The 23,728-nt window shown below is 56.9% G+C and overlaps 1 protein-coding gene across 7 annotated transcripts in view; it reads right to left on the minus strand.

Annotated features, from left to right (window-relative positions):
- Positions 1-23,728, minus strand: part of PLEKHG5 (pleckstrin homology and RhoGEF domain containing G5) — a 120,571-nt gene that overhangs the window by 18,263 nt on the left and 78,580 nt on the right. For 4 of the 7 annotated variants that reach the window (XM_073316944.1, XM_073316950.1, XM_073316945.1 and 1 more), the window contains 6 exons: positions 10,007-10,136; positions 9,421-9,523; positions 8,646-8,706; positions 7,946-8,037; positions 6,841-6,977; positions 5,766-5,929 (listed from right to left, as the gene is read on the minus strand). In XM_073316944.1, the coding sequence (XP_073173045.1) occupies positions 5,766-5,929; positions 6,841-6,977; positions 7,946-8,037; positions 8,646-8,706; positions 9,421-9,523; positions 10,007-10,136 (687 nt within the window). Of the gene's footprint in view, positions 1-5,765; positions 5,930-6,840; positions 6,978-7,945; positions 8,038-8,645; positions 8,707-9,420; positions 9,524-10,006; positions 10,137-11,488; positions 11,614-14,371; positions 14,719-15,634; positions 15,732-23,728 lie in introns of those variants that run through there. The other 3 variants (XM_073316946.1, XM_073316943.1, XM_073316948.1) reach the window with 3 other exon arrangements.

A 23,728-nucleotide genomic window follows, 5' to 3' on the forward strand; every position in this document is an offset into this window, starting at 1 on the left:
AACTTAGAATCATCGGTTTCAGAGGAACAGCCGTGTTAGTCTGTATTCGCAAAAAGAAAAGGAGTACTTGTGGCACCTTAGAGACTAACCAATTTATTTGAGCATGAGCTTTCGTGAGCTACAGCTCACTTCATCAGATGTTTACCGTGGAAACTGCAGCAGACTTTATATACACACAGAAATCATGAAACAATACCTCCTCCCACCCCACTGTCCTGCTGGTAATAGCTTATCTAAAGTGATCAACAGGTGGGCCATTTCCAGCACAAATCCAGGTTACCTACTACAGGACAGGCCTAACAAAGAAAATAACAGAACGCCACTAGCCGTCACCTTCAGCCCCCAACTAAAACCCCTCCAACGCATTATTAAGGATCTACAACCTATCCTAAAGGATGACCCAACACTCTCACAAGTCTTGGGAGACAGGCCAGTCCTTGCCTACAGACAGCCCCGCAACCTGAAGCAAATACTCACCAACAACCACATACCACACAACAGAACCACTAACCCAGGAACTTATCCTTGCAACAAAGCCCGTTGCCAATTGTGCCCACATATCTATTCAGGGGACACCATCACAGGGCCTAATAACATCAGCCACACTATCAGAGGCTCGTTCACCTGCACATCCACCAATGTGATCTATGCCATCATGTGCCAGCAATGCCCCTCTGCCATGTACATTGGTCAAACTGGACAGTCTCTACGTAAAAGAATAAATGGACACAAATCAGATGTCAAGAATTATAACATTCATAAACCAGTCGGAGAACACTTCAATCTCTCTGGTCACGCAATCACAGACATGAAGGTCGCTATCTTAAAACAAAAAAACTTCAAATCCAGACTCCAGCGAGAAACTGCTGAATTGGAATTCATTTGCAAATTGGATACTATTAATTTAGGCTTAAATAGAGACTGGGAGTGGCTAAGTCATTATGCAAGGTAGCCTGTTTCCTCTTGTTTTTTCCTACCCCCCCCCCCAGATGTTCTGGTTTAACTTGGATTTAAACCTGGAGAATGGTCAGTTTAGATGAGCTATTACCAGCAGGAGAGTGAGTTTGTGTGTGTATGGGGGTGGGGGGGATGTGAGAAAACCTTGATCTATGCAGGAAATAGCCCGACTTGATTATGTAAAGAGTTGTCACTTTGGATGGGCTAGCACCAGCAGGAGAGTGAATTTGTGTGGGGGGGTGGAGGGTGAGAAAACCTGGATTTGTGCTGGAAATGGCCCACCTGTTGATCACTTTAGATAAGCTATTACCAGCAGGACAGTGGGGTGGGAGGAGGTATTGTTTCATGATTTCTGTGTGTATATAAAGTCTGCTGCAGTTTCCACGGTAAACATCTGATGAAGTGAGCTGTAGCTCACGAAAGCTCATGCTCAAATAAATTGGTTAGTCTCTAAGGTGCCACAAGTACTCCTTTTCTTTTTAGAATCATCGACTATCAGGGTGGGAAGGGACCTCAGGAGGTCATCTAGTCCAACCCCCTGCTCCAAGCAGGACCAACCCTGACTTCCACTGCATTCCCCTTGAGGGGGTGTGGCCCCGCCACCGGGAGATGTTTTGTAATACCTGGGCCTATCAATTTAACCTCATTGCAGCTCAGCTGTAGAAAGGGAGTGAAAGTTCCTAAGAGGTCACAATAACCTGTAACAAATGTTGATGAGAAAAGGGAGACAAGGATGGAATTAGTCGGCTGCTGGCGGAACTCCAGGGCTGTGTTCCAGTCACGCCTGGTGGTGTGTTGGGAAGGAGATCGACCTGGTGACCAGCATAGCGACGGGATGGTTAGTCCACCCACCCCTCCCTTCTGGAGCTCTTCAAAGAAAAGGAAGACTTGAGGGGTGGGGGGGATTAGCCCAAGGAGCTGTCTGCCGACACCCACTGCCGTGAGCTGACCGACCCCCACCCCCATCCCCGCCGCCTCCTGGGACCATGAGATTTCCCATAACACCTGCGTCTTTGTCATCCTAATCCTAAGAAATGATTTGGCCAGGCCAGAGAGGGACCCAGATGACATCACCACCTCCGCTGGCTCCCACTCAATCCCAAATACCCCCTGGGATTTGAGACGGTCATTCCCACCCCCCACCCTTGTGTGTTCTGTTCCTTCCCACCTTACTTTTGTTCTCTCCTATCCCCCGTCTTTTTCCTTCTGTGTAATACGAGTCCGGCTTAGTCAGCCAAGACTACGTTTGGCACCCCGCAGCAAACCTGGGACCAGAGAAGTAAGTAAAAGCAATGCCCAGAACAGCCTGAGGCTGGTACAAGTTTGCCTGGGCTTGGAGTGGTGGATAAGGCCGTGGGCTGGGCCTGTGGTTTTCCAGCAGCCAGGCTGCGAGTGCAAATCAGCACCAGAGCCAGAAGCCGCGTTTTGTTTCTTTGCTGGACTTTTGTCTCCCCTTTCGCGGGTTTGTCTGGTTTGTCTTTTAGGAAATGGGAACAGACTTTAACAGAAGTGACAGCTCCAGCCCACCTCAACTAACTTCTCCTCTTTCCCCAATAGGATGGTCATCCCACCTTTAATGCCATCGGAGAGACTGCCAGGTGGGGGTTCCTTTAAAAGCTCTCCAGTTAACAGGACAGGGAGCCAGGGCTGCTGTCACAATGACCGTTTTATTTAACATTTAGCATGCTGAATGCTTTACCTCTTTTCCCTTCTGTATCTTTAACAAGGGCTAAAGGCTGTTCACTGGGGTGTTTGCCATGGGAGCAAGCGGCTGAGCTCTCCTGATACCAAACGCCAACCTAGTTTAACACTGTTTCATGTGGGACAGTGACTGGGTATGTTACCTCCTTTGACTATCTGGGCCCATTTACTCCATCGTATGTTCTCCCATTCCTCTACACGCAGCCCTGGGAATTCACTGTCTGATTTCCCCATGGAGCCTGCTGATCAGCGGCCCAGACGTAGCGTGGTTGGGGCTGCACAGAGAGGCAAGACCACCTCTCATGGCAGACTGAAGGCAGCCACTTCCCGTCACTCCCTGCTGGCCTGGGATGCACCGGAAGGGGCAGGCTCCAGTGCCATGCCCCACTTCCAGCCCCTCCAGGACACCCCGCCCAGAGGTTCCTCCCTTTACTTAGTACAAGCCCCTCTCCCTGCTCCATGTGACTTGTCTCAATAACACCCCAGAGAGGCATGTGCCTGGCCTGCTACCTGCTGATATTAGCTGCATGTGAACTGACAAACCCCTCTTCTCCATAGCCCCTTCAGCCTGCCCCAACTCCTTACACTGTATCCAATTCATGTCACTCACGGCTCCTCCCATGAAATCCTCCCTCACCCCCCCAGCCAGCAGGACAGCTCCCCCCTTGGGCACTGGCATCACACTGCCAGGAGCAGGCTTTGGTCCAAGGCTCAGGAGCAGGAGGCGGCCCCGTGCTGAGGTCAGGTGCAGAGCAGCCGCGGGGGGTGGGGGCGAGGGCACGCTGGGGTTTATTCATAGGGCGATTAGGGGTGGGAAAGCAAAGTTCCCAGAATCAGAGCCAGCCTGTGCTGGGAAACAGGCCCCGAGCCATGCACCGTCCAGCAGGCTCTAGCCGCGTCACGCTGGGCTGACTCTCTCACCATCCTGCGCACGGAGACTCCAGCCCCCCTGGGAGCATGCACCTATCGCCGCTCCCGGGTGCAGGTTTCCCAGAGGAGGTGGCACTAGCTGGGGGGGGTTGCTTTGGACAGGGACTGGGAGAGCCAGCATGGGGGCTGCCCCAGAGGCCTGAACCCCCACAACCCGGGGGACACCAGGCACACAGCCAGCTGGGCTGGCATGCAGAGCCCAGTCAGACATGCCCCTGTCACCGAGTCACACTCACACATGGCAGAAATTACACACACTCAGGTCTCAGTGTGGCCAGGAAGAATGGCTGGGACTGGGCCCCCACCCCCATCTCATCCGACTCACTCCTGAGCCCTCCCAGGTGCTCCCCCCACGGAGGCTGTGCTGGGAAGACCCAAGGACCAGTGGGGTGCTGGTGGTCGTGTGCCCCCGCACCACACGGTGCCGCACGGGCCCCAAGCTAGCCAGGAGGCAGAGCCCAGCCCAGATGTGGGGGAGACGGAGCTGCATCACCAAGCTCTTGGGGGATGTGACCACAGACGCACGCTTCCTCCTCAGCTTGGCAAATGCCAGCTGGGTTAATGCCACGGCTGAGCCGGGCTGGCTCCTCCCTGCCCTGTGCCCCAGCTCTTGCTGTTCCCCCCGCCCCACTCCCAGCCCTGCCCTCACCCTTGGAACTTGGGAACCTCTGCTGGCACTCACACTGGCCCCCCTCAGCCGCTCCCCAGCAGCGCCCCGACACTGCAGGGGGAGCAGGTGCGGACGCCTGCCTCAGGCTCCTCTCAGCAGAGCCTTCGCTCAGCAATCTGGTTCCTCCTGGGACTGTAACTCTGGCAGCAGCCAGCTTGGGCACTTGCCTCTCTGGGCTGCAGGGAGAGGAAGCTGCTCCAACCCAGCTCTACCCCCGATTCCCAGCAGAAGTCCCAAGCACCTCACACAAACCCAAACATCCTCCCCAGCCCCAGCATGGCTGTCGGCTGGAGACATTATCCTGCCGCAGCAGGAATCTCTTGCATCGTGTTGCTGCTGCATCCCTGCCCAGAGGCAGCCGCATTTCAGGGCTCAGTGTGCACAGAGGCTGCGGAGGCCTGTTAATGACCGGAAAACAAGCCCATATGTCAGGAGGTGTCTGCGCCCTGGAAACCATGAGCTGATCCATGTGAGCATCATACCGCCTGAGCAGCACACACCTAGCATTACCGCTGGGAAGGAGATTTTCTCCAGAAGTTTTTCACCAGAAAAAGCTGATTTTCCTGGACAGGGTCAGGTTTGACGAATTGACGTTTTGAAACTGCTGAAAGATCCTGTCCCTATGTTTTCAAAATGAAAAGTTCTGGTTTTCAGCTCAAACTGACGTCCCGTTTCGAAACGTAAGTGTATTCATAATTTTTAAAGTGTTCAAAAAATGAAAAAGGTCAAAATCCTAGCAACCCATTTCCACCGACAGGCGCCACAGCCATTCTAACAGTCCATCCTGATTCCCACTGGGAACCTTGTCTGAAATCTCCAATCCTCTCCATTTCCTGCCCAGCTCTGCCTGGAACCCTGGGCCTTTCCCTGTGCCGGGCAGGGCCAGCTCTCCCCAGTCAACATGCAGCCCTGTGGGCCAGGCAGGCAGGGGACAAATGCTGCTGATTGCTGGATGGAGGAGCTGTTTGTTGACTGAGATTCCCCTTATCAGGCAGAAGGCTTTGGATAAGCTGAAACCTTTGCTTGCCAAGCAAACAATTGCCCATCAACAGCTCCATTTATTGTCTATATCTGATCTTATCGGTTTGCTCCCTGATAGGGAGAGACATCCCCGAGACCCAGCCACAGTGCTCAAGGTTCAGCAGAGAGGACACAGCACCCCAGGCCCCAGGAGACAAAGAGGGCCCACCGCGATGACCTGCCCCACACGGGCTGGGCCACTCCGGTGTTTCCCAGCAAGAACCCCACAGCTCTACAGAGAAGCTCCGTTGTCCACGGAGAGGTGAGCCCCGCCGTCTCAGTGTCCTGCAGCGTCAGCTCCTAGAATTCAGCTGCCCACTGCTCAGTACATCGGACGGACTAGTCTCAGCAAAGGGCTTGGTACGGGGCCGCACACAGTCACCTCCCCACCCCACCCAGGTCCCAACAGCTCCGCTGAGCCCCCCGCCCGGCCGCCGCCCAGGTGCCACAATGGCCCTCGCTGCTGGTCAGCCACCTCCCAACTCACCAGGATGTCCACGCTCTCCCGGCGGAAGGGCGGCTGGTCCAGCCTCTCGCCAGCGGGGGTGAAGAGGAAGGTGGAGGCGGAGCCTGAGGAGCGCATGATGGGCAGGCTCAGCGATTTGAAGTCTTTCACGGCCTGCTCCACCTTGAGCTCATCGCCGGGTTTGGCTGTGAGGGGAGCACAGGGCAGGGGGTCAGCCGGCGGGCACCAGCCTCAGCACCCAAGCGATTGCTATGGGTAGCAGAGTGACCCCCATGGCTCCTGGCCCCAGGGGAGCACGGCTCACGCAGTGTCCGTGGCACGTGCCAGACGCGCACATCCTGGGCACACGGCTCTGCAGGCTGCAATGGCTGCCCAGTCCCCGCGGGTCCCCACCAGGGCTGGGCGTGGCAGACCCTCCTACCTCCCCGGGGGCTGCAGGAAGCCCAGGTCTGTCCCAGTCCGTTAGCCTGAAGCCTAGCCGGATGGCAGCACAGCGCCCAGCCCTGGCAGGAGCCCACTGGGCACTCGCCCTCGCTGCCACACAAGCAGAATGCACTCCAGGGGGCTTCATCCTCTCCAGGTGCGGACGCTGGGGCACTGTTCAGATGGCGACCCCTGCTGGACACTGCAGGAATAACGCTATGCCCTGCCTTCCTCCCCGACTCCCCCAGGGGATACGGAAGGGGACGTGCAGCCGGGAGCCACTTTGAGTGAGGCCTGGCCCCCTCCCCCAGGTGCAATCTCAGCCGCCCCCACCCTGCAGGCTGGAAAGGCTGCTTGCGCTGGCCCGAGGGAGCTCAGCACCGCGAGTCCTTCTCTCGCTCCCTGGGCAGAGGCTGGATTTGAACCACGCCAGCCCTGACTTGGGCTGAATGGGAACCTGCGTCCCAAGAGGGGAAGGTCCCAAACCCCATTCCCTATGCAGCCCAGGACGCCATGGACCTAGAGCCTAGAGGGCAGCAGAGCCAATTCAAACGTCCCCCCAGAGCCACTTCCTGCAGCGCCTCCTTTGCTGCAGGGCAGTGCGTGGGCTCTGCGCTGGGGGCATCCCCCCTCCCGCCGAGCCAGGGGACACACGGGGCCGGGCGGGGCGCACCTTTCACTCTCAGGTAGTGTCCCCCAAAGCGGTACGCTTCGAAGCTGAGCGACAGAGGCGTGTTGGACTGATCCAGATAAATATCCACCTTCGCCAGCTCGATGCCTTTCCTCTCGAACCCCGGCAGCAGCACCTCCCTAGGGGCAGCGAAAGAGACGTCGGCCCAACTTCCTCCCTGCCCTGGGGCTGGGCTCAGGGAAGAGGGTCCCGCACCCACTCAGAACAGGAGCGCTGGCCAGGCGCACTGCGTGGGGAAGGAGCTCGGCGGGCAGCGCTGGGGACACGCACAGGGCTCCTGCTGCTGCCACCACTCACCACCCTGCTGGCCTGGGAGCTCAGCGACGCTCTCCCCAAAGCAACCTGCCTGCGAGCAGGCCTGTGCCCAACACACAGCTCAGCTGGTGGCTGGGGAGCAGCCACGGCTCCCACACAAGGGCACCGCTCTCGGCTCTGGCCAGCAGCTACTCGGCCTCGGCAGCTGGCTAGAGCCACAGACACCCCGCTCAGAGCACATGGGAGGAGAAGCTGGCGGGGGACTCTGCAGGGTAACCCGTCACTGCTCCTGGGAGAGGAGGCTGAGGAGATGGCTCTGAGAGATGATGCCCATGGGGAACAGAAGGGTGGCAGGGACCCAGGTTGGGCACGGAGCAGGTTTCTCCATGATCGCGTGGCCAAGTCAAACACAGCAGCCTCCCGGGCACCCCAGACAGGCACAGTGGGTGACAACTCCCTGATGCAGCTCCAGGACACCCCCCAGCAAAGCTCCACAATGGGCAGTGCCAGTCCTTGGGCCCCTCCATTGCTCAGTGCAGGGTGAGCCAGCGGGCCCTGGGCAGGCACCTATGTGCTCACTAGTCAGCAGCACCCGCCTGCGCCCAGGGAAGCCAGGGCAAGAGGCCAAAGCGAGCAGGGAGCTTCGGGGAGGCATGGAGCACTGGGCAGTGCCAAGAGCACATCAGCTCCTGGATCAGGGTTAGAGTCCACAGCTGACCACCCTGGGACCCCGAGCCTCTGCACGGCACCCGGAGTCACAGGCCCACTCTTTGCCCCACCCCAGGAGCAGTCCCAGGGTCCCAGCCAGTCTAGCTCGGTGGCCACGACTCACCCCAGGGATTTCTTCTTCATGGCTGGGACGATCTCTGTTTCTATGTCCACATTCAAATCAAACTTCAGGGTGAAGCACTCTTTACTGGGGTCCTGGGGTAGGGGGCAGGAGTTAGCAAAGCCGTTGCCCAAGAGCCATGGACCCAGAGCCGGCCCTCCATCCTGCAGGGTCGGTGCCCCCAGCTTTCACCTGCCTGACCATCAACCCCGCAAATCTGGGCAACTCCATGGCCCCCTCCTTAGTCCCGGCCTGTCTCCTTGCACAGCTGTGCCAGAGCTGGCAGGGGAATCCACCCCTGGTAGGGGGTCCCGCAGACAGCACGGTTGGCACAGGCCTAGCTATGCAGTGAGAGCCGCTCCAGCGGGAATCCGGGGGATGGAGCCCTCGCTAGAATTGGGGATGGGGGCCTGTCACTGGTGGGGTCACCCACACTCTGGCTCTGTGAGGAGCTGGGACAGACAGACAGACTGCAGCAGGCAGGCTACGCTCCCCTGCTGCCCTTCAAACCAGAGCTGCTGAGCGTCGGACCTCACAGCATCCCAAACGGCTCTGGGCAGCAGCCAAGCGAGGCCCCCCTGTCCCAGCACGGGACACTTGCTCCAGGGCTCTGGTTCCATGCCCAGGCCCAGCAGCCCGTCCCCAGAGCCAACTGCCAGGGCCCCATGAGTCACAAAGCAAGAGACAAAGCCGGGCTCCTTACATCCGTGTGTCTGCGCCGGGCTTTCTTCTTGGGGAGCTTCAGCGCCGAGCTCTTCTTGTCCCTACATGGCACAAACACAGTTACAGGGATCGCCTGGCACACGGAGCCTGGGCCTGGCACACAGAGCCTGGGCCTGGCACACGGAGCCTGGGCCTGGCAAGAGCAATGGCGGTCAGAGAGCCCCATCCCCCACCCCACGCCAGGACCCAGGGTCTGAGCAGACTCCAAAGCCCCAGGGCAAGCAGCAGCTGCTCCTCCCTATTACTGCCACTGGAACCCGACTCCCAGCCACATTACACCAGGCCCCTTCACCCCATGGTCACCCCAGCTACAGCCAACGGGAGCCGAACCTCCTCGCCTGGAGTAACGTCCCATACGGCCCCTGGCACAGGGCTCTGACCCACTGCGCAGGATCCACGAGTTAGGGATCAGCGGCAGCGAGAAGGGAGGGGGAGCAGGGCAGGGCAGCAGTTGGGGCGGGAGAAATGAGCAGAGGGTCTCAGGTGACCCCCTGCACAGAGATAGCCAGCGCTCCACAGTGGTTCATTCAGTCTTTGAGACAAGCCCCCGACCCTGGGGAGGCATCAGCGCATCCAGACCATACTCTGCAGCCTTAGACCTGGTGTCTTGATTGTTAAGTGCAGCTGCCCAGTGTCCCCGTACCCAGGTCCCCCTGCCCCTTGAGCCCCGGCATCCCGCTGCCTCTGAGACCCATCTTGTCTGCTGCCCAGGAGACGGAAGCACCACCGCTAGCCCTTCACATGAACATACTCACCCTTTCCCATCCACTAGCCCTTCGTCCTCCTCCTCCACGTCGGAGGCAGGGCTGGTGCGTGGGGGGCATGACCGTGTGGATACGTTCCGGGCCAGAATGGAACCTGCAACCAGGAACAACGGATGAGTCACCCAGGAGACCGAGCCCCGTCAGATCCCGGGCACAGGTCAACTCCCTAGTCCCTAGGCTCAGCACTCCTGCCCGGCAGCTCTAGGGCTGGGAGACTGGGGGCTTTGCAGCCGCATGGGGAAGCCTCTCCTGCTGCCTCTTCCAACAGCCCCATCACTGCTCCCTCCGCTGACAGGCCGCGCCATCCACGAGGATCCGTTCCCCTGCCTGGTGCTCTGCTGGCAAGAAGCCCTGCGGCGGGGCATTTGGCGTGGTAGGGCTTGAGGGGAGCATTCTGGGAGGCTGAGCCCTTGGGAACAGGCCCCCAGGATGAGAACAGGGCAAATCCCCGCAGCGGGGAGGAGGAGCCCCTGGGACGAGGCCAGCTGAGGAGGGAGCCCCATCGCTGACCGTGCCCCACGGGGAAGGAGGGTTATGTTCACCAGGCCCCAGCCACCCCCAGGGCCAAGGCTCTCACCTTGGGGGGGCAGGTCGAAGCGGATGTGCCCGTCAAAGTGCATGGTGCCGTGGAACTTGTGGTCACAGGCCTCACAGAGGTTCAGGGGACTGCTGTGGTTCACCTGCTGGCACTCGGCGTGGTGACATACCTGCAAGAGGTGAGAGGCCATTGGACAGAGCCCTGACCCGCTACCAGCGGGCTGGAGATGCAGGGTGAGCCAGAGACCAGGCTGCCTGCTGGTTACACCAGGTCCCTTCACTGCTCCCTGCAGTAAAGGGGCTGCAGTGCCAATGGATCCAACCACTGGGATTTCCCCGGCAGGCAGAGCCAGACACCTTCCCTGGCATACCCCCGTGCCACCCCCGTATGGGCCCCAGGCTATGACCAGAATGGGCTCCAGCTACCGCCCCCTCCCTGCCCGGGGGCAGGGCAGCCAGGCACAGCCCAGAAGCGGTTCTAACCCACAGCGTGGTCCAGCTCCTGGGCCTGGCAATGAGAGTGGAGCCCAAAGGCCCCTGTGGCTGCCACCTACTGCCACTCCCAAGGGAAGGAGCATCATGCCCTAGTGGAGCAGGGTGGCAGGCCTGGGGCCAGCCAGCCCTGGTTACTAGGAGCCACACCTGGGAGAGGTCAGGTGATTTCCCGACAAATGGGCAGGAAACTGCAGCAAAGGGGGAGTGTGCTCGGAACAAGTCAGGGCTAGCCGAGCCTCCTGGGAGTTAGGTAGGGACTGGGAGTGGCCTGCCAAAGGAAGGGCCCTGAGAGACACCTTGTTTGGGGTGGGCTGATGGACAGACTTGGTTCTGGGATTTGGAGTTAGGTTTGGGGTTTATTTTATATTAATCAACCCAGCTCCCAAGGATGGGTATTTTTGACCACAAAATCCTGGGTGAAGTTTTATTAGACGAGTCCAAGGGGGGAAACTGAGGCAGGCTGCCTGTAGCATGACCCGAGGGGACACTCAGGAGGCCCACTTACACCAAGCTACAGGAGCTTTCTGGGCATCTGCAGTTAGTCATCTCAGCTCTGTCTGCCCCCGCAGCCTACACTCACATGAAGCCTCCCCCAGGGTCAGGTCGGGCTTGGCCAGGCCAGGCCACCTGCAGCCAGCATGGGAGATCAGGGCACAGCTCAGCCCTCTGCTCACAGGCCAGCAGGGACGACAGGCAAAGGGAACTTTTCTCTCTTGCACAGTCAAATCTCCCGAGCTGTTAGAAACTGCCCATCCATACGACACCAAGCAAAGGCCTGGGCCATCCCGAAGGCACTGAACCTGAGACAGATAGACAGACTGAGGAGCAGGGCATGGGCTGTCCCTCTACAGAGGCTAGAGCCTCCTGTAGCCACTGGGCTAGGAAGTGACGCTGCCTGGTTTCTGCCCCCTCTCTCGGAGCCCCTGCTCCGCTCAGCGCTAGAGGGTGAGACCAAGGAGCCATCCCCATGGCCCAGCATCCCTGGGAGGAGAAATGTGATCAGAGGATGGGAGGGAGGCAGACAGACCCTTGCTGGGAAAAGAAGTGCTGGCCCATCGCACTCTTGTCCTGTTGTCACGGAGTGTGGGGGAGTCCAGGCCCTGCACCCCTCTTCCTGGGATTCACTGAGACTCTCAGCCAGCCAGTAAAACAGAAGGTTTATTGGACAACAGGAACACAGTCCACAACAGAGCTTGTGGGTACACCCAGGACCCCTCAGTCAAGTCCTTCTGGGGGAGCAGGGAGCTTAGACCCCAGCCCTGGGGTTCCCTGCATTCCTCCATCCAGCCCCAAACTGAAACTCTCTCCAGCCCCTCCTCCTCTGGGCTTTGTCCCTTTCCCGGGCCAGGTGGTCACCTGATTCCTTTGTTCTCCAACCCTTTAGCTCTCACCTTGCAGGGGGGAAGGGCCAGGCCATCCGTTGCCAGGAAACAGGGTGTCGGCCATTCTCTGTGTCCAGACTCCTGCACACACCTGCCCTCTAGGGCTCTGCAATGATCATACACCCTTACCCCACCCCCTAGACACTTAAGAACTGCCTAGGGGAAACTGAGGCACCCCCACACTATTCAGAGGAAACATTAAGAACAGTCCCACTTTGTCACATCTCTCCCCCCTTCGAGATCGAACTGAGTGGGGTCACTTTAGCTGGTGACCTGGGGAAGTTCAAAGCCACCAACGTTCCCATGGATGCCCCAGCATCTCTCCCATTCCTTGGTAGGAGTTACACCAGGCCCTTCCAGTTTCACGCTCTCCCTTAGGTCGGGGGTGGTCGATAGCACTTGCAGGTCACACTTGGGAAGGTTTATGCGGCCCGTGCCCTTTGGCCACCCCAAAAGCCCAGGGGGTCAAACTGGGATTGGGTCTTCTCCCCAACAAGCTGGCCAAACACAGCCACTTGGTTATAGGACTGTTTAACTTTCTTAACAGCTTTCACTCCATCTGAGACCTTCTCAGAGCTATCCACACTGGATCTTTCAACAGGAAAGTCAGTGGATCCATTCACAACAGAAAATTTCTGGCAGTTAGGAACTGAAACTTTCTTGATTAAATCCCTTTCACACCCTTCAGTTGCAGTAAACTGCTTGCAAAGACTCCATGAGGATTCCTTTCCTTAGGGCTTTTCTATGCAACAATTCACCCCTCACAGAAATTCTGCTCTTACCCTCTTCTCCTAGGGCTTGCTCTAGAGGGACACTTTCCTGAGCAACAACAGACTCTTTCTGGGTCTCCCTTACATCCAGAATCACCTCTGGCCCATCCGGCGGATTCCTACACAATCCCCTTTCAGGCAAACTTACAGACTTCCTAGATAAAAGGTCAGAAGCATTCTCCTTCCCTTTGCCACCCACAAGTTCAGGAATCTTTTCCTTCTTGCTACAGGTTTCCACACCCTCAGTAGGTAACACAATCACATCATCTTCATGCTCTCCTTGTGTCCTGGCTAGGATCTCACCCTGATTAGACAGAGTTGCTACACCCTTTCCCAACAACACACTAGCAACAGAATTGTCTGGTCTCTGGGATTTTACATAGACACTAACTGGATGCGACCTAGTTACAGGGCCATTCTCCCTAGCAGACCCAAACTTAGGACCCTTCCCTTCCTGGGCTTTAGCTGAATCCAGAACAAACTCTGAGACAACTGCACGACCCTCAACCATCACAGGCTGAAAGGCCCCTTCTGTCTGCTCCACAGACAAAGAAGAGCCGGACACACTTTCTCCTTTCCCAGACACACAGCTTGGGATCTCATTCCCCTGGTCCCAGCACACAAGGCTGGTCACAGACAACTGCTTGGAGACCAGGGTAGCTCCCTCCACGGGCAAGTCAATACCCCTGACAGACACAGACACATTTCCTTCACTGTCACACTTCTCCACCCAACTAACAGGCAAGGGCCAGGGACACTCAGCTTCCACTCTCCTCGCCTTCCCACCCTGCTGACTAGACACAGCCATCAGCTCACAAGGCTGCCTAGGCTCATCCAGACTTTCCTTACCAAGCACCTTGCCACTCCCCACAGATCCCCTGCCCTGCCTGTGTCTCCCCCCACTCAGCTGGGGTCTCAGCTCCCACTGTGCTCAGCGCTGCTCTTGCTGTCCCAGTGGGGGCAGGCAGCGAGCTCCCTGCTTTCCTCACTGCATCAGAGCCAGCGTGAGCCCCCTCCGGTGTGCAAGGGGGGCGGGGAGCCCCAGGGGTCTGGTCATAGGCAGGCAGGTAGCCTGAGCCTAGCCGCTCCTCCCCCCTGCCAGCCAGGTCATCTGCCTTTTCACTGACCATTTCCCTCTCCACCGATGGGTTCCCTGGATTCAAATTCAAACCCTTGGGAGTTACAGGAGCAAGGCCTGGATCCTGTCCCAAAGAGACACAATCACCCCACAACAGGGTCTCACAGCTGGTGTCCCCAACAACCAGCCAGCCCCACCCCTCCTGGGTCTGCACAGGGATCTGGGCCATAGGCAGGGCGAGGGGCTTCGTCCCTGGGACCCTCACCCAGCTCACACAGCCCCTCAGCATCTGAGGCTGCACCACCCAAGGCCTGACAACAGTTCTCTCTGTCCCAGGATCTCGCCACCCCAGGAATGTCTCCCCATTGACCATCACCTTCTGATCCCACTGGAGGTCTGAGGGGCCTGGCCCCAGGAAACTCCACAGACATATAGGTTGGGGTCAGGAGTGGGAGCCTGTCCACCTCCCCACCCATCGGGCTGACGGAGTCTATGGCCTTGGGACCCAGCAAGGGAGCTAGACGCCGGGGCTTTTCCGCAGGGTCCCTCTGGTTCAAATCTCCAGCCTGCTCAAAGGCAGTGAGGTGGGCATCCACATCCCCCCCCTCCTTAACCAGGGGCAGCAATTTAGTCTCGAGGTTCCCTGCGGAACTGGCCCCCCGGGGTCTATCCCCACTCACCCCGGGGAGGTCCCCTAGGCCTCTCCGCTCCCCCACCGCCAGTTCATGCTGCTGCTGCTTCTGCAGCTCTTTCTCGGGCTCTCGCTGTCTCCCACGGTCCTCTTGCTCTCTCGGACTCAGCTCCAATCCCGTCCGTCTCCGATCCCCCGATGGGGAACCCCATCGTAAAGACTCTCTTCTGGTCGGGGACAGGAGTCTTGGCAATGCCTGGCTACCACTCCAGCTGCTCCCAGATCCTGCTATAGCCCCATTTGGGGTCAGGAATCTGTTCCTTAGCGCGGTCATCCTCCTCCAGCTGCACGATGAACTGTGCTTTGGTGAACTTTCCAATGCTCAATCCTTTCTTTCTGCACAGGGTTACAATGAATGTCCTTCTTAAGGAGACGGTGACAGGCCCTCACTCCGCTCTTCCCAAGTTGTTGTGGACTCACAGGCCTGTGTGCTCTCAGCTCCCCACGGTTTCCAGGGAGAACCCCTAGTGTGCCAGCCCTTCTCGAGGTCACCTCCTCTTTGCCAGGGTTGAGCTGCAGACTCCTCCGCCCCTTGGACTGCTCGCTGCAATCCCCAGGGGAACCCTGTTACTGCACAGTCCTTCTCAATGGTCACACACTCCCAGGGGTTAACCGCCCCCCGAAACTGCTCCTCTCTGACCCTTCAGCACACCTGGTCCCCGTCAATCCCCCTTCGTTTTACTGCTCCCCAGTCACTTACTGCAGGAAGTGCCATCCATGGGGTGCAGTAGATCCCACCCCTGCCACCAGTTGTCACGGATTGTGGGGGAGTCCAGGCCCTGCACCCCTCTGGCTCCCAGCCAGCCCCAAACTGGACCCAGCTGAGGGGTCCTGTTCTCTGTACCTACAAGCTCTGTTTTAGACCATGTTCCTGTCGTCTAATAAACCTCTGTTTTACTGGCTGGCTGAGAGTCACGTCTGACTGCGAAGTTGGGGTGCAGGACCCTCTGGCTTCCCCAGGAGCCCCACATGAGCGGACTCGCTGGGGGAAGCGCACAGAGGGGCAGAGGATGCTGAATGCTCCGAGGTCTGACCCAGGAAGGGGGAAGCCGGGTGAGCTGTGTGTCCTGCAGACAGGCTGCTCACAGAAAGGAGACTTCCCCAGAGTCCTGACTGGGTTCATGGGGAGCAGTTCCAGAGCATCGCCCAGGGACTCCGTGGCACCTACCCATCTCACCCCTCAGCACAGACCCCAGCCCCCCTCCCTGCCTACAGCTCAGCACACTCCTGCTACCCACCCCACTGTACTCACGGCTCCCAGCTGCTGGGCCAGGCGCCCCCCATGCTGCCAGCTGGACGAAGCCCTAGATCACCAGCCTCGCTTTCCTGGGCCGATAGCTATTGTATCCCATACACCCAGCACGCAGAAGCAGTGGCCGGCTCGCTCTGGAAGCTGCTTTGTGTTTGAAATATCAGTGTCCCCATAGCAGGACTAAGGAAACAAGTGTCTGCAACGAAACAATGCTCGTGAGCCGACCCATTTCCTCCGATTGTGCGCTGGGCCTGAGCCGCCTTCGGGCCATGACACAGCGAGAGGGGTTATTTTTAAACACACGGCTGAGGCCTGACCATGCCACGCAGTCCGGGTCCCTCGGGGCCAGCGCTCACTTGCCTGTCAGCTGGGGGGCATGGCACCTAACACGCTCAACGTGCGCTTGGGCTCAGAACCAGGGACTCCTCTGTGCGAGGACCCTCCTGCCGGGGGCTGTCCAGCGAGCATCCAAGCCTCCTTGGGGAAGCACCCCCTAGCCACTTGCCGGGTGTCCGTACTGGCCCGGCCCCATGGTTCCCCCCATTCAGCAGAGACAAGCCAGCCCGACCTGCCGCACATGGCATCTCTACTGCTCTGTGGGGTGGGATCTCTCCCTGCCCCCGCCCGCCCCACAGGGAGCAGAGCAGCGGGAACAGGCCGCAGCAGCATGCAGGCATGTCATGCCAGGGCATCCCACAGTGGAGCAAGGTGCACAAAGGGCTCAGGCCTGCACGCTGGGCGACCGGCTCATAGTGCTGAGCTCCCTCTTCCTGCCAGCAGCTGCAGGAACTGCCTCAGCGGCTGCAGCCAAGGGAGGCCATTAGCACACAACTCACAGTCTGCGGGCAAGGTCAGGCTGTCCGCGCAATCCCCGCTCAGCCCAGACAGCAGCGACAGGGGTAGGATATGGCTGGCGAGCCCCCAAGCACCTCCAGCCCCGGGCACTGCCCGAGAGACCGGTGTAGGGAGGCAGGCTGCAAGGGGCTGTGCAGAACATGGCCTGGGCTCAGGGCTGGGGTACCCAGCAGCACCCTGTGCCTATGGAGTTAATCCCTGGCACGCTGGTATATCCAGAGAGCTGCTCAGAAGAGAATCCGGTGGAGGGAGAGACTGGGCCAGGGGCCTGCCTGCAACAGGGCCAGGGGTCACCCTTTGGGCTGGGTGCCAGGTCTGGGACATGCAGTCAGGGCTTAATCTGTGCCAGGGCTTGGCAGGGCTGAGCCCCGCGGGGCACCTCTCGGCTTGCTGCATTCGTAATGAGCCCTGGCACCTCTTTCATTACAAATTAACCTCTGCCTGCGGCTATGGCCAGTGCTGCACCCCGGCGGAGGGACCCCTCCCTATGTAGGGTTGGTCTGAGCCCCTGCAGCCCAGTTACCTGCACAGCAAGGAGGTCCCCGTTGCAACCAGCTTGCTCCCCTCCCCCACCCTAAGCTTGTCTGGGGGATCCCCCAACAGGCCTTGGGAGTGCCACCAGCTTTCATTTCACGAGAATTCACAAGAGAGCTGCAGGATTTTCACCATTCTTCACTACAACATGCAGATTTGACACCTGGGGGAGAGGAGTCAGGCAGTCAGAGGTGGAGTCTGCCTACATTCATGGCCACTCAGGACGTTTTTGGCCTCAGAGCCGTTCACGCTGGGGCTCCCGTCATGACAGCTGGAGAAGATGACATGCAGCGAGGGAGGCAGGCCCAGGCAGGGGCCAGACAGAGGACACGTATGGCCCTTGGGAACTCGCAGGATAGCAGGAATGCTCAGTCCCATCTTCCTGAGGCAGGACTCCCCGGGGGGAAGCAGAGGGGGCCTGTGGGTCTATGGAGTAAGGCAGGGGAAGAGTCCACCCCACACACCTCCAACCCCACCCCAACTTCCTGCCCTCCTTCCGATCCCGTAGGTTCCCACCCCACCCTCCACCCTCCCGCTGACATCAGGGCTGAGGTGCTTTCACGAGTCCAGAGGCTGGTGCTGTGACGAAGTGGGACTGTTCTTAATGTTTCCTCTGAATAGTGTGAGGGTGCCTCAGTTTCCCCTATGCAGTTCTTAAGTATCTAGGTGGTGGGGTAAGGCTGTATGATCATTACAGAGCCCTAGAGGGCAGGTGTGTGCAGGGGTCTGGACACAGAGAATGGCCGACACCCTGTTTCCTGGCAACTGATGGCCTGGGCCCTTCCCCCTACAAGGTGAGAGCTAAAGGGTTGGAGAACAAAGGAATCAGGTGACCTCCTGGCCCGGGAAAGGGACAAAGCCCAGAGGAGGAGGGGCTGGAGGGAGTTTCAGTTTGGGGCTGGCTGGGGACGAGGAGTGAAGGGCAGATGTGGTTGTCTGGCTCACTGCCCCCCAAAATGGACCCAGCTGAGGGGTCTGGTTCTCTGCACCTACAAGCTCTGTGTTAGACCATGTTCCTGTCGTCTAATAAACCTCTATTTTACTGGCTGGCTGAGAGTCATGTCTGACTGCGAAGTTGGGGTGCAGGACCCTCTGGCTTCCCCAGGAGCCCCACCTCAGCGGACTCGCTGTGGGAAGCGCACGGAGGGGCAGAGGATGCTGAATGCTCCGAGGTCAGAACCAGGAAGGGGAAAGCCATTTACAACACACACTTTGCTTCTCTACAAAAGAAAAAGGACACTAAACTTTCTAAACTACTACATGCCACAAGGGGCCACAGCAATGGTTCCCTCAACCCACCCCGCAATGTTGTTAATCTATCCAACTATACTCTTAGCCCAGCAGAAGCAGCTGTCCTATCTCAGGGCCTCTCCTTCTGCCCCTCCACCCCCACAAACATGATACAGTTCTGTGGTGACCTAGAATCCTATTTTCGACATCTCCGACTCAAGGAATATTTCCAACACACCTCTGAACAACATACTAATCTACAGAGACCTCCCTATCAAGACTACAAAAAGAAGGATTCTGGGTGGACTCCTCCTGAAGGTCGACACAGCAGACTGGACTTCTACATAGACTGCTTCCGCCGAAGTGCACGGGCTGAAATTGTGGAAAAGCAGCATCACTTGCCCCATAACCTCAGCCGTGCAGAACACAATGCCATCCCCAGCCTCAGAGACAACTCTGACATCATAATCACAAAGGCTGACAAAGGAGGTGCTGTTGTCATCATGAATAGGTCGGAATATGAACAAGAGGCTGCTCGGCAGCTCTCCAACACGAGTTTCTACAAGCCATTACCCTATGATCCCACTGAGAGTTACCAAAAGCAACTACAGCATTTGCTCAAGAAACTCCCTGAAAAAGCACAAGATCAAATCCGCACAGACACACCCCTGGAACCCCGACCTGGGGTATTCTGTCTGCTACCCAAGATCCATAAACCTGGAAATCCTGGGCGCCCCATCATCTCAGGCATTGGCACCCTGACAGCAGGATTGTCTGGCTATGTACATTCCCTCCTCAGGCCCTACGCTACCAGCACTCCCAGCTACCTTCGAGACACCACTGACTTCCTGAGGAAACTACAATCCATCGGTGATCTTCCTGAAAACACCATCCTGGCCACTATGGATGTAGAAGCCCTCTACACCAACATTCCACACAAAGATGGACTACAAGCCGTCAAGAACACCATCCCCAATACTGTGACGGCTAACCTGGTGGCTGAACTTTGTGACTTTGTCCTTACCCATAACTACTTCACATTTGGGGACAATGTATACCTTCAAATCAGCGGCACTGCTATGGGTACCCGCATGGCCCCACAGTATGCCAACATTTTTATGGCTGAATTAGAACAACGCTTCCTCAGCTCTCGTCCCCTAACGCCCCTACTCTACTTGGGCTATATTGATGACATCTTCATCATCTGGACCCATGGAAAAGAAGTCCTTGAGGAATTCCACCATGATTTCAACAATTTCCATCCCACCATCAACCTCAGCCTGGACCAGTCCACACGAGAGATCCACTTTCTGGACACTACAGTGCTAATAAACGATGGTCACATAAACACCACCCTATACCGGAAACCTACTGCCCGCTATTCCTACCTACATGCCTCCAGCTTTCACCCTGATCACACCATACGATCCATTGTCTACAGCCAAGCTCTACGATACAACCGCATTTGCTCCAACCCCCTCAGACAGAGACAAACACCTACAAGATCTCTATCAAACATTCTTACAACTACAATACCCACCTGCGGAAGTGAAGAAACAGATTGATAGAGCCAGAAGAGTTCCCAGAAGTCACCTACTACAGGACAGGCCTAACAAAGAAAATAACAGAACGCCACCAGCCATCACCTTCAGCCCCAAACTAAAACCTCTCCAACGCATCATCAAGGATCTACAACCCATCCTGAAGGATGACCCATCACTCTCACAAATCTTGGGAGACAGGCCAGTCCTTGCCTACAGACAGCCCCCCAACCTGAAGCGAATACTCACCAGCAACCACACAACAGAACCACTAACCCAGGAACCTATCCTTGCAACAAAGCCCGTTGCCAACTGTGCCCACATATCTATTCAGGGGACACCATCACAGGGCCTAGTAACATCAGCCACACTATCAGAGGCTCGTTCACCTTCACATCCACCAATGTGATCTATGCCATCATGTGCCAGCAAAGCCCCTCTGCCATGTACATTGGTCAAACTGGACAGTCTAAACGTAAAAGCATAAATGGACACAAATCAGATGTCAAGAATTATAACATTCATAAACCAATCAGAGAACACTTCAATCTCTCTGAGTAACAGCCGTGTTAGTCTGTATTCGCAAAAAGAAAAGGAGTACTTGTGGCACCTTAGAGACTAACCAATTTATTTGAGCATGAGCTTTCGTGAGCTACAGCTCACTTCATCGGATGCATGCCGTGGAAACTGCAGCAGACTTTATTTATACACAGAGAATATGAAAAAATACCTCCTCCCAGCAGGACAGTGGGGTGGGAGGAGGTATTTTTTCATATTCTCTGTGTATAAATAAAGTCTGCTGCAGTTTCCACGGCATGCATCCGATGAAGTGAGCTGTAGCTCACGAAAGCTCATGCTCAAATAAATTGGTTAGTCTCTAAGGTGCCACAAGTACTCCTTTTCTTTTTTCAATCTCTCTGGTCACTCGATTTCTGAACTCAAAGTGACTATCCTTCAACAAAAAAACTTTGAAAACAGACTCCAACGAGAGACTGCTGAATTGGAATTAATTTGCAAATTGAATACAATTAACTTAGGCTTGAATAGAGACTGGGTGTGGCTAAGTCATTATGCAAGGTAACCTATTTCCCCTTGTTTTTTCCTACCCCCTCCCCCCCCAGACGTTCTTGTTAAATCTTGGATTTGTGCTGGAAATGGCCCACCTTGATTATCATACACATTGTAAGGAGAGTGATCACTTTAGATAAGCTATTACCAACAGGAGAGTGGGTTTTGTGGGGGCGGGGGGGTGGGTGGGGGAGAAAACCTGGATTTGTGCCGGAAATGGCCCACCTTGATTATCATACACATTGTAAGGAGAATGATCACTTTAGATAAGCTATTACCAGCAGGAGAGTGGGGTGGGGGGAGAGAAAACGTTTTATAGTGATAAACACCCATTTTTTTCACGGTCTGTGTGTATAAAAACATCTTCTGTATTTTCCACAGTATGCATCCGATGAAGTGAGCTGTAGCTCACGAAAGCTGATGCTCAAATAAATTGGTTAGTCTCTAAGGTGCCACAAGTACTCCTTTTCTTTGTGTGAGCTTTGTGTCCTGCAGACAGGCTGCTCACAGAAAGGAGACTTCCCCAGAGTCCTGACTGGCTTCATGGGGAACAGTTCCAGAGCATCGCCCAGGGACTCCATGACAGGTGCATCCTGTCCGCTCCCTTCTATGGCACCACAGCCTGGAGCATCCCCTGGGCTTCCTGGACTATCTGGGTGTGCGACTCAGTGCTGGCCAGTCCAGAGAGCCCTGCCCCAGCAGGAGCTGCACCGTGCTCTATACTGGGAGCTGCCTTTCTAAGGGCCGAGCTGGGCCATGCCAGGAGTCTTCCTCAGTGTTGGGCTGATGGGCAGGCCGTGCTGAGCTGGGCCAGGCCAGGACCCATCTTCCCCAGGCGGGGCATGAAGCCACATGGAGCTGGGCCAAGCCAGCAGCAGTCTCCTCCAGGCTGGGTTGGAAGGTGGTGCCATACAGAGCAGAGCCAGGCCAAGAGCTGTCTCCCCAGGCTAGGCCGGAGGGGAACGGTGCTGAGCTGGTCTGAGTTATGATTCAACTCCCTGAAGTCTCTTCCTCCAGCATGAACATCTGTTCCCGCAAGTTCTCCTTTCCAGGCTCTTCCAAAGCTCAGACCCTTCCCCGGACTCCGCCAGGGGCAAGCAGCCCCGTGCGGAGTGCGGCTGGAGAATCAGCTCTCCTGGCCTGCACTCCCATGGGTATAGCCTGAGCCTTCCCACACAGCTCCAATCTGCTCCCATGCCCTGAACCCCAGCTCCCATGCTCCCCACCCTCAGTCAGCGCACCAGGGAGGCGCTCAGTTCTGGGGAGGTGCAGTCACAGAGCAGAAAGCACTAGGCTATCTCGGAGGTCAGTGCAGGCAGCTCGCAGGATGCTCCCTGCAGTGCACTCAGTCCCACCAGGGTCAAACCCGGGGCCCTGCATTCACTGCACTCCAGTGACGATGGGCTCATAGCAAAGGGACACAGGCCCTGGATCCGCACCAATGACGGGCTCAGAAGGGCTGTGGGTACCACTCCTGGGCCCGTGATCACCCCATGGTGCCACAGAGCCCACCGCTGCAGGGTGCAGATCCACCCTGAGAGGTGCTGCCATGTCCAGAGAGCAACAGGTCTAAGGAGGGAGGTGGAAGGGGGATGCAGAGCACTGCCCTGCACTGGGACACCCACTAGCCCATGGAGCCAGAGGCTGAGCCGGGGTTAGTAGTCCCGCCACACTGGGGCTCTGGGGTGGGGCATGTCTCTCCTCGCCGAGGCACACAGCCCAGCAGGATCTCTGAGTACAGCTCGTCCCGCCCCTCCCTGCCATGTCAGCTCACATGGCTGGTGAGAGAGGAGCCGAGAAGCTCGGCATGTCTCCTGGGACAAGCCAGCCAGATGGCCTCTGTGGCCAAGGGCCTCTTCCGCGGCAAGCACACCTGCGCACCGCCTGTGCCGGGACTGGGAGTGCCTCTCCCGGATAACTCCAGCGACCACATGCACCCAAACGGGTGCCTTCCTCGCTCCCAGACGCGCCCACAGCCTGAAGTCAGTGGCCCCAGAGTCGGACTGCGAGTCACTGAAACCTCAGCCCTGGCAGTTTCAGATAAAAAGACCAAGCTACACACTGTGGTGACCAACTCTGAGCCTTGGGCAGGTCTCCGATGCTAAAACCAGAGAAAAGCAGCACTAGAGAAAGCGATCACAGAACTGGGGCCTGCAACCAAATGTTCAGCACAAGTACCTCTTCCAGCTGAGTCTGCCCGAAAGCCACACAGTTCAATGTAAATATGTGCACCTAGACCAGAGACTGCCGGCCATGCTGACAGGGCGGGGGACTCTACCCCGGGAAGCAGCGACTCTGAAAAGATTGGGGAGGCGGGATAATCAGCCGAACATGAGCTCCCCGTGCGATACTGTGGCCAGAAGAGCTAATGCGACCCTGGGATGCAGAAACGGGAATTTCAAGTAGGAGCAGAGAGGCGATTTGACCTCTGTATTCAGCACTTGTGTGACACTGCTGGAATAGTGAGTCCAGGTCTGGGACCCACAATTCAAGAAGGATGTTGATGGAGAGGGGTCAGAGAAAAGCCACAAGAATGATTAGTTTCATGGTTTGTATGTATAAGAACATCTTCTGTATTTTCCACAGTATGCATCCGATGAAGTGAGCTGTAGCTCACGAAAGCTCATACTCAAATAAATTGGTTAGTCGCTAAGGTGCCACAAGTCCTCCTTTTCTTTTTGCGAATACAGACTAACACAGCTGTTACTCTGAAACCTAAGAATGATTAGAGGATTACAAAACTTGTCTTGTGGTGATAGACTCAAGGAGCTCCATCTATATCGCTTGACAAAGAGAGGGCTAAGGGATGACTTTGATCACCATCTATATGTATCTACCATGGGAAACAGAAATTTGATAATGGGCT

The sequence above is a fragment of the Lepidochelys kempii genome, chromosome 18 (genome assembly GCF_965140265.1).
Source record: "Lepidochelys kempii isolate rLepKem1 chromosome 18, rLepKem1.hap2, whole genome shotgun sequence".
NCBI classification, from domain to species: Eukaryota; Metazoa; Chordata; order Testudines; family Cheloniidae; genus Lepidochelys; species Lepidochelys kempii.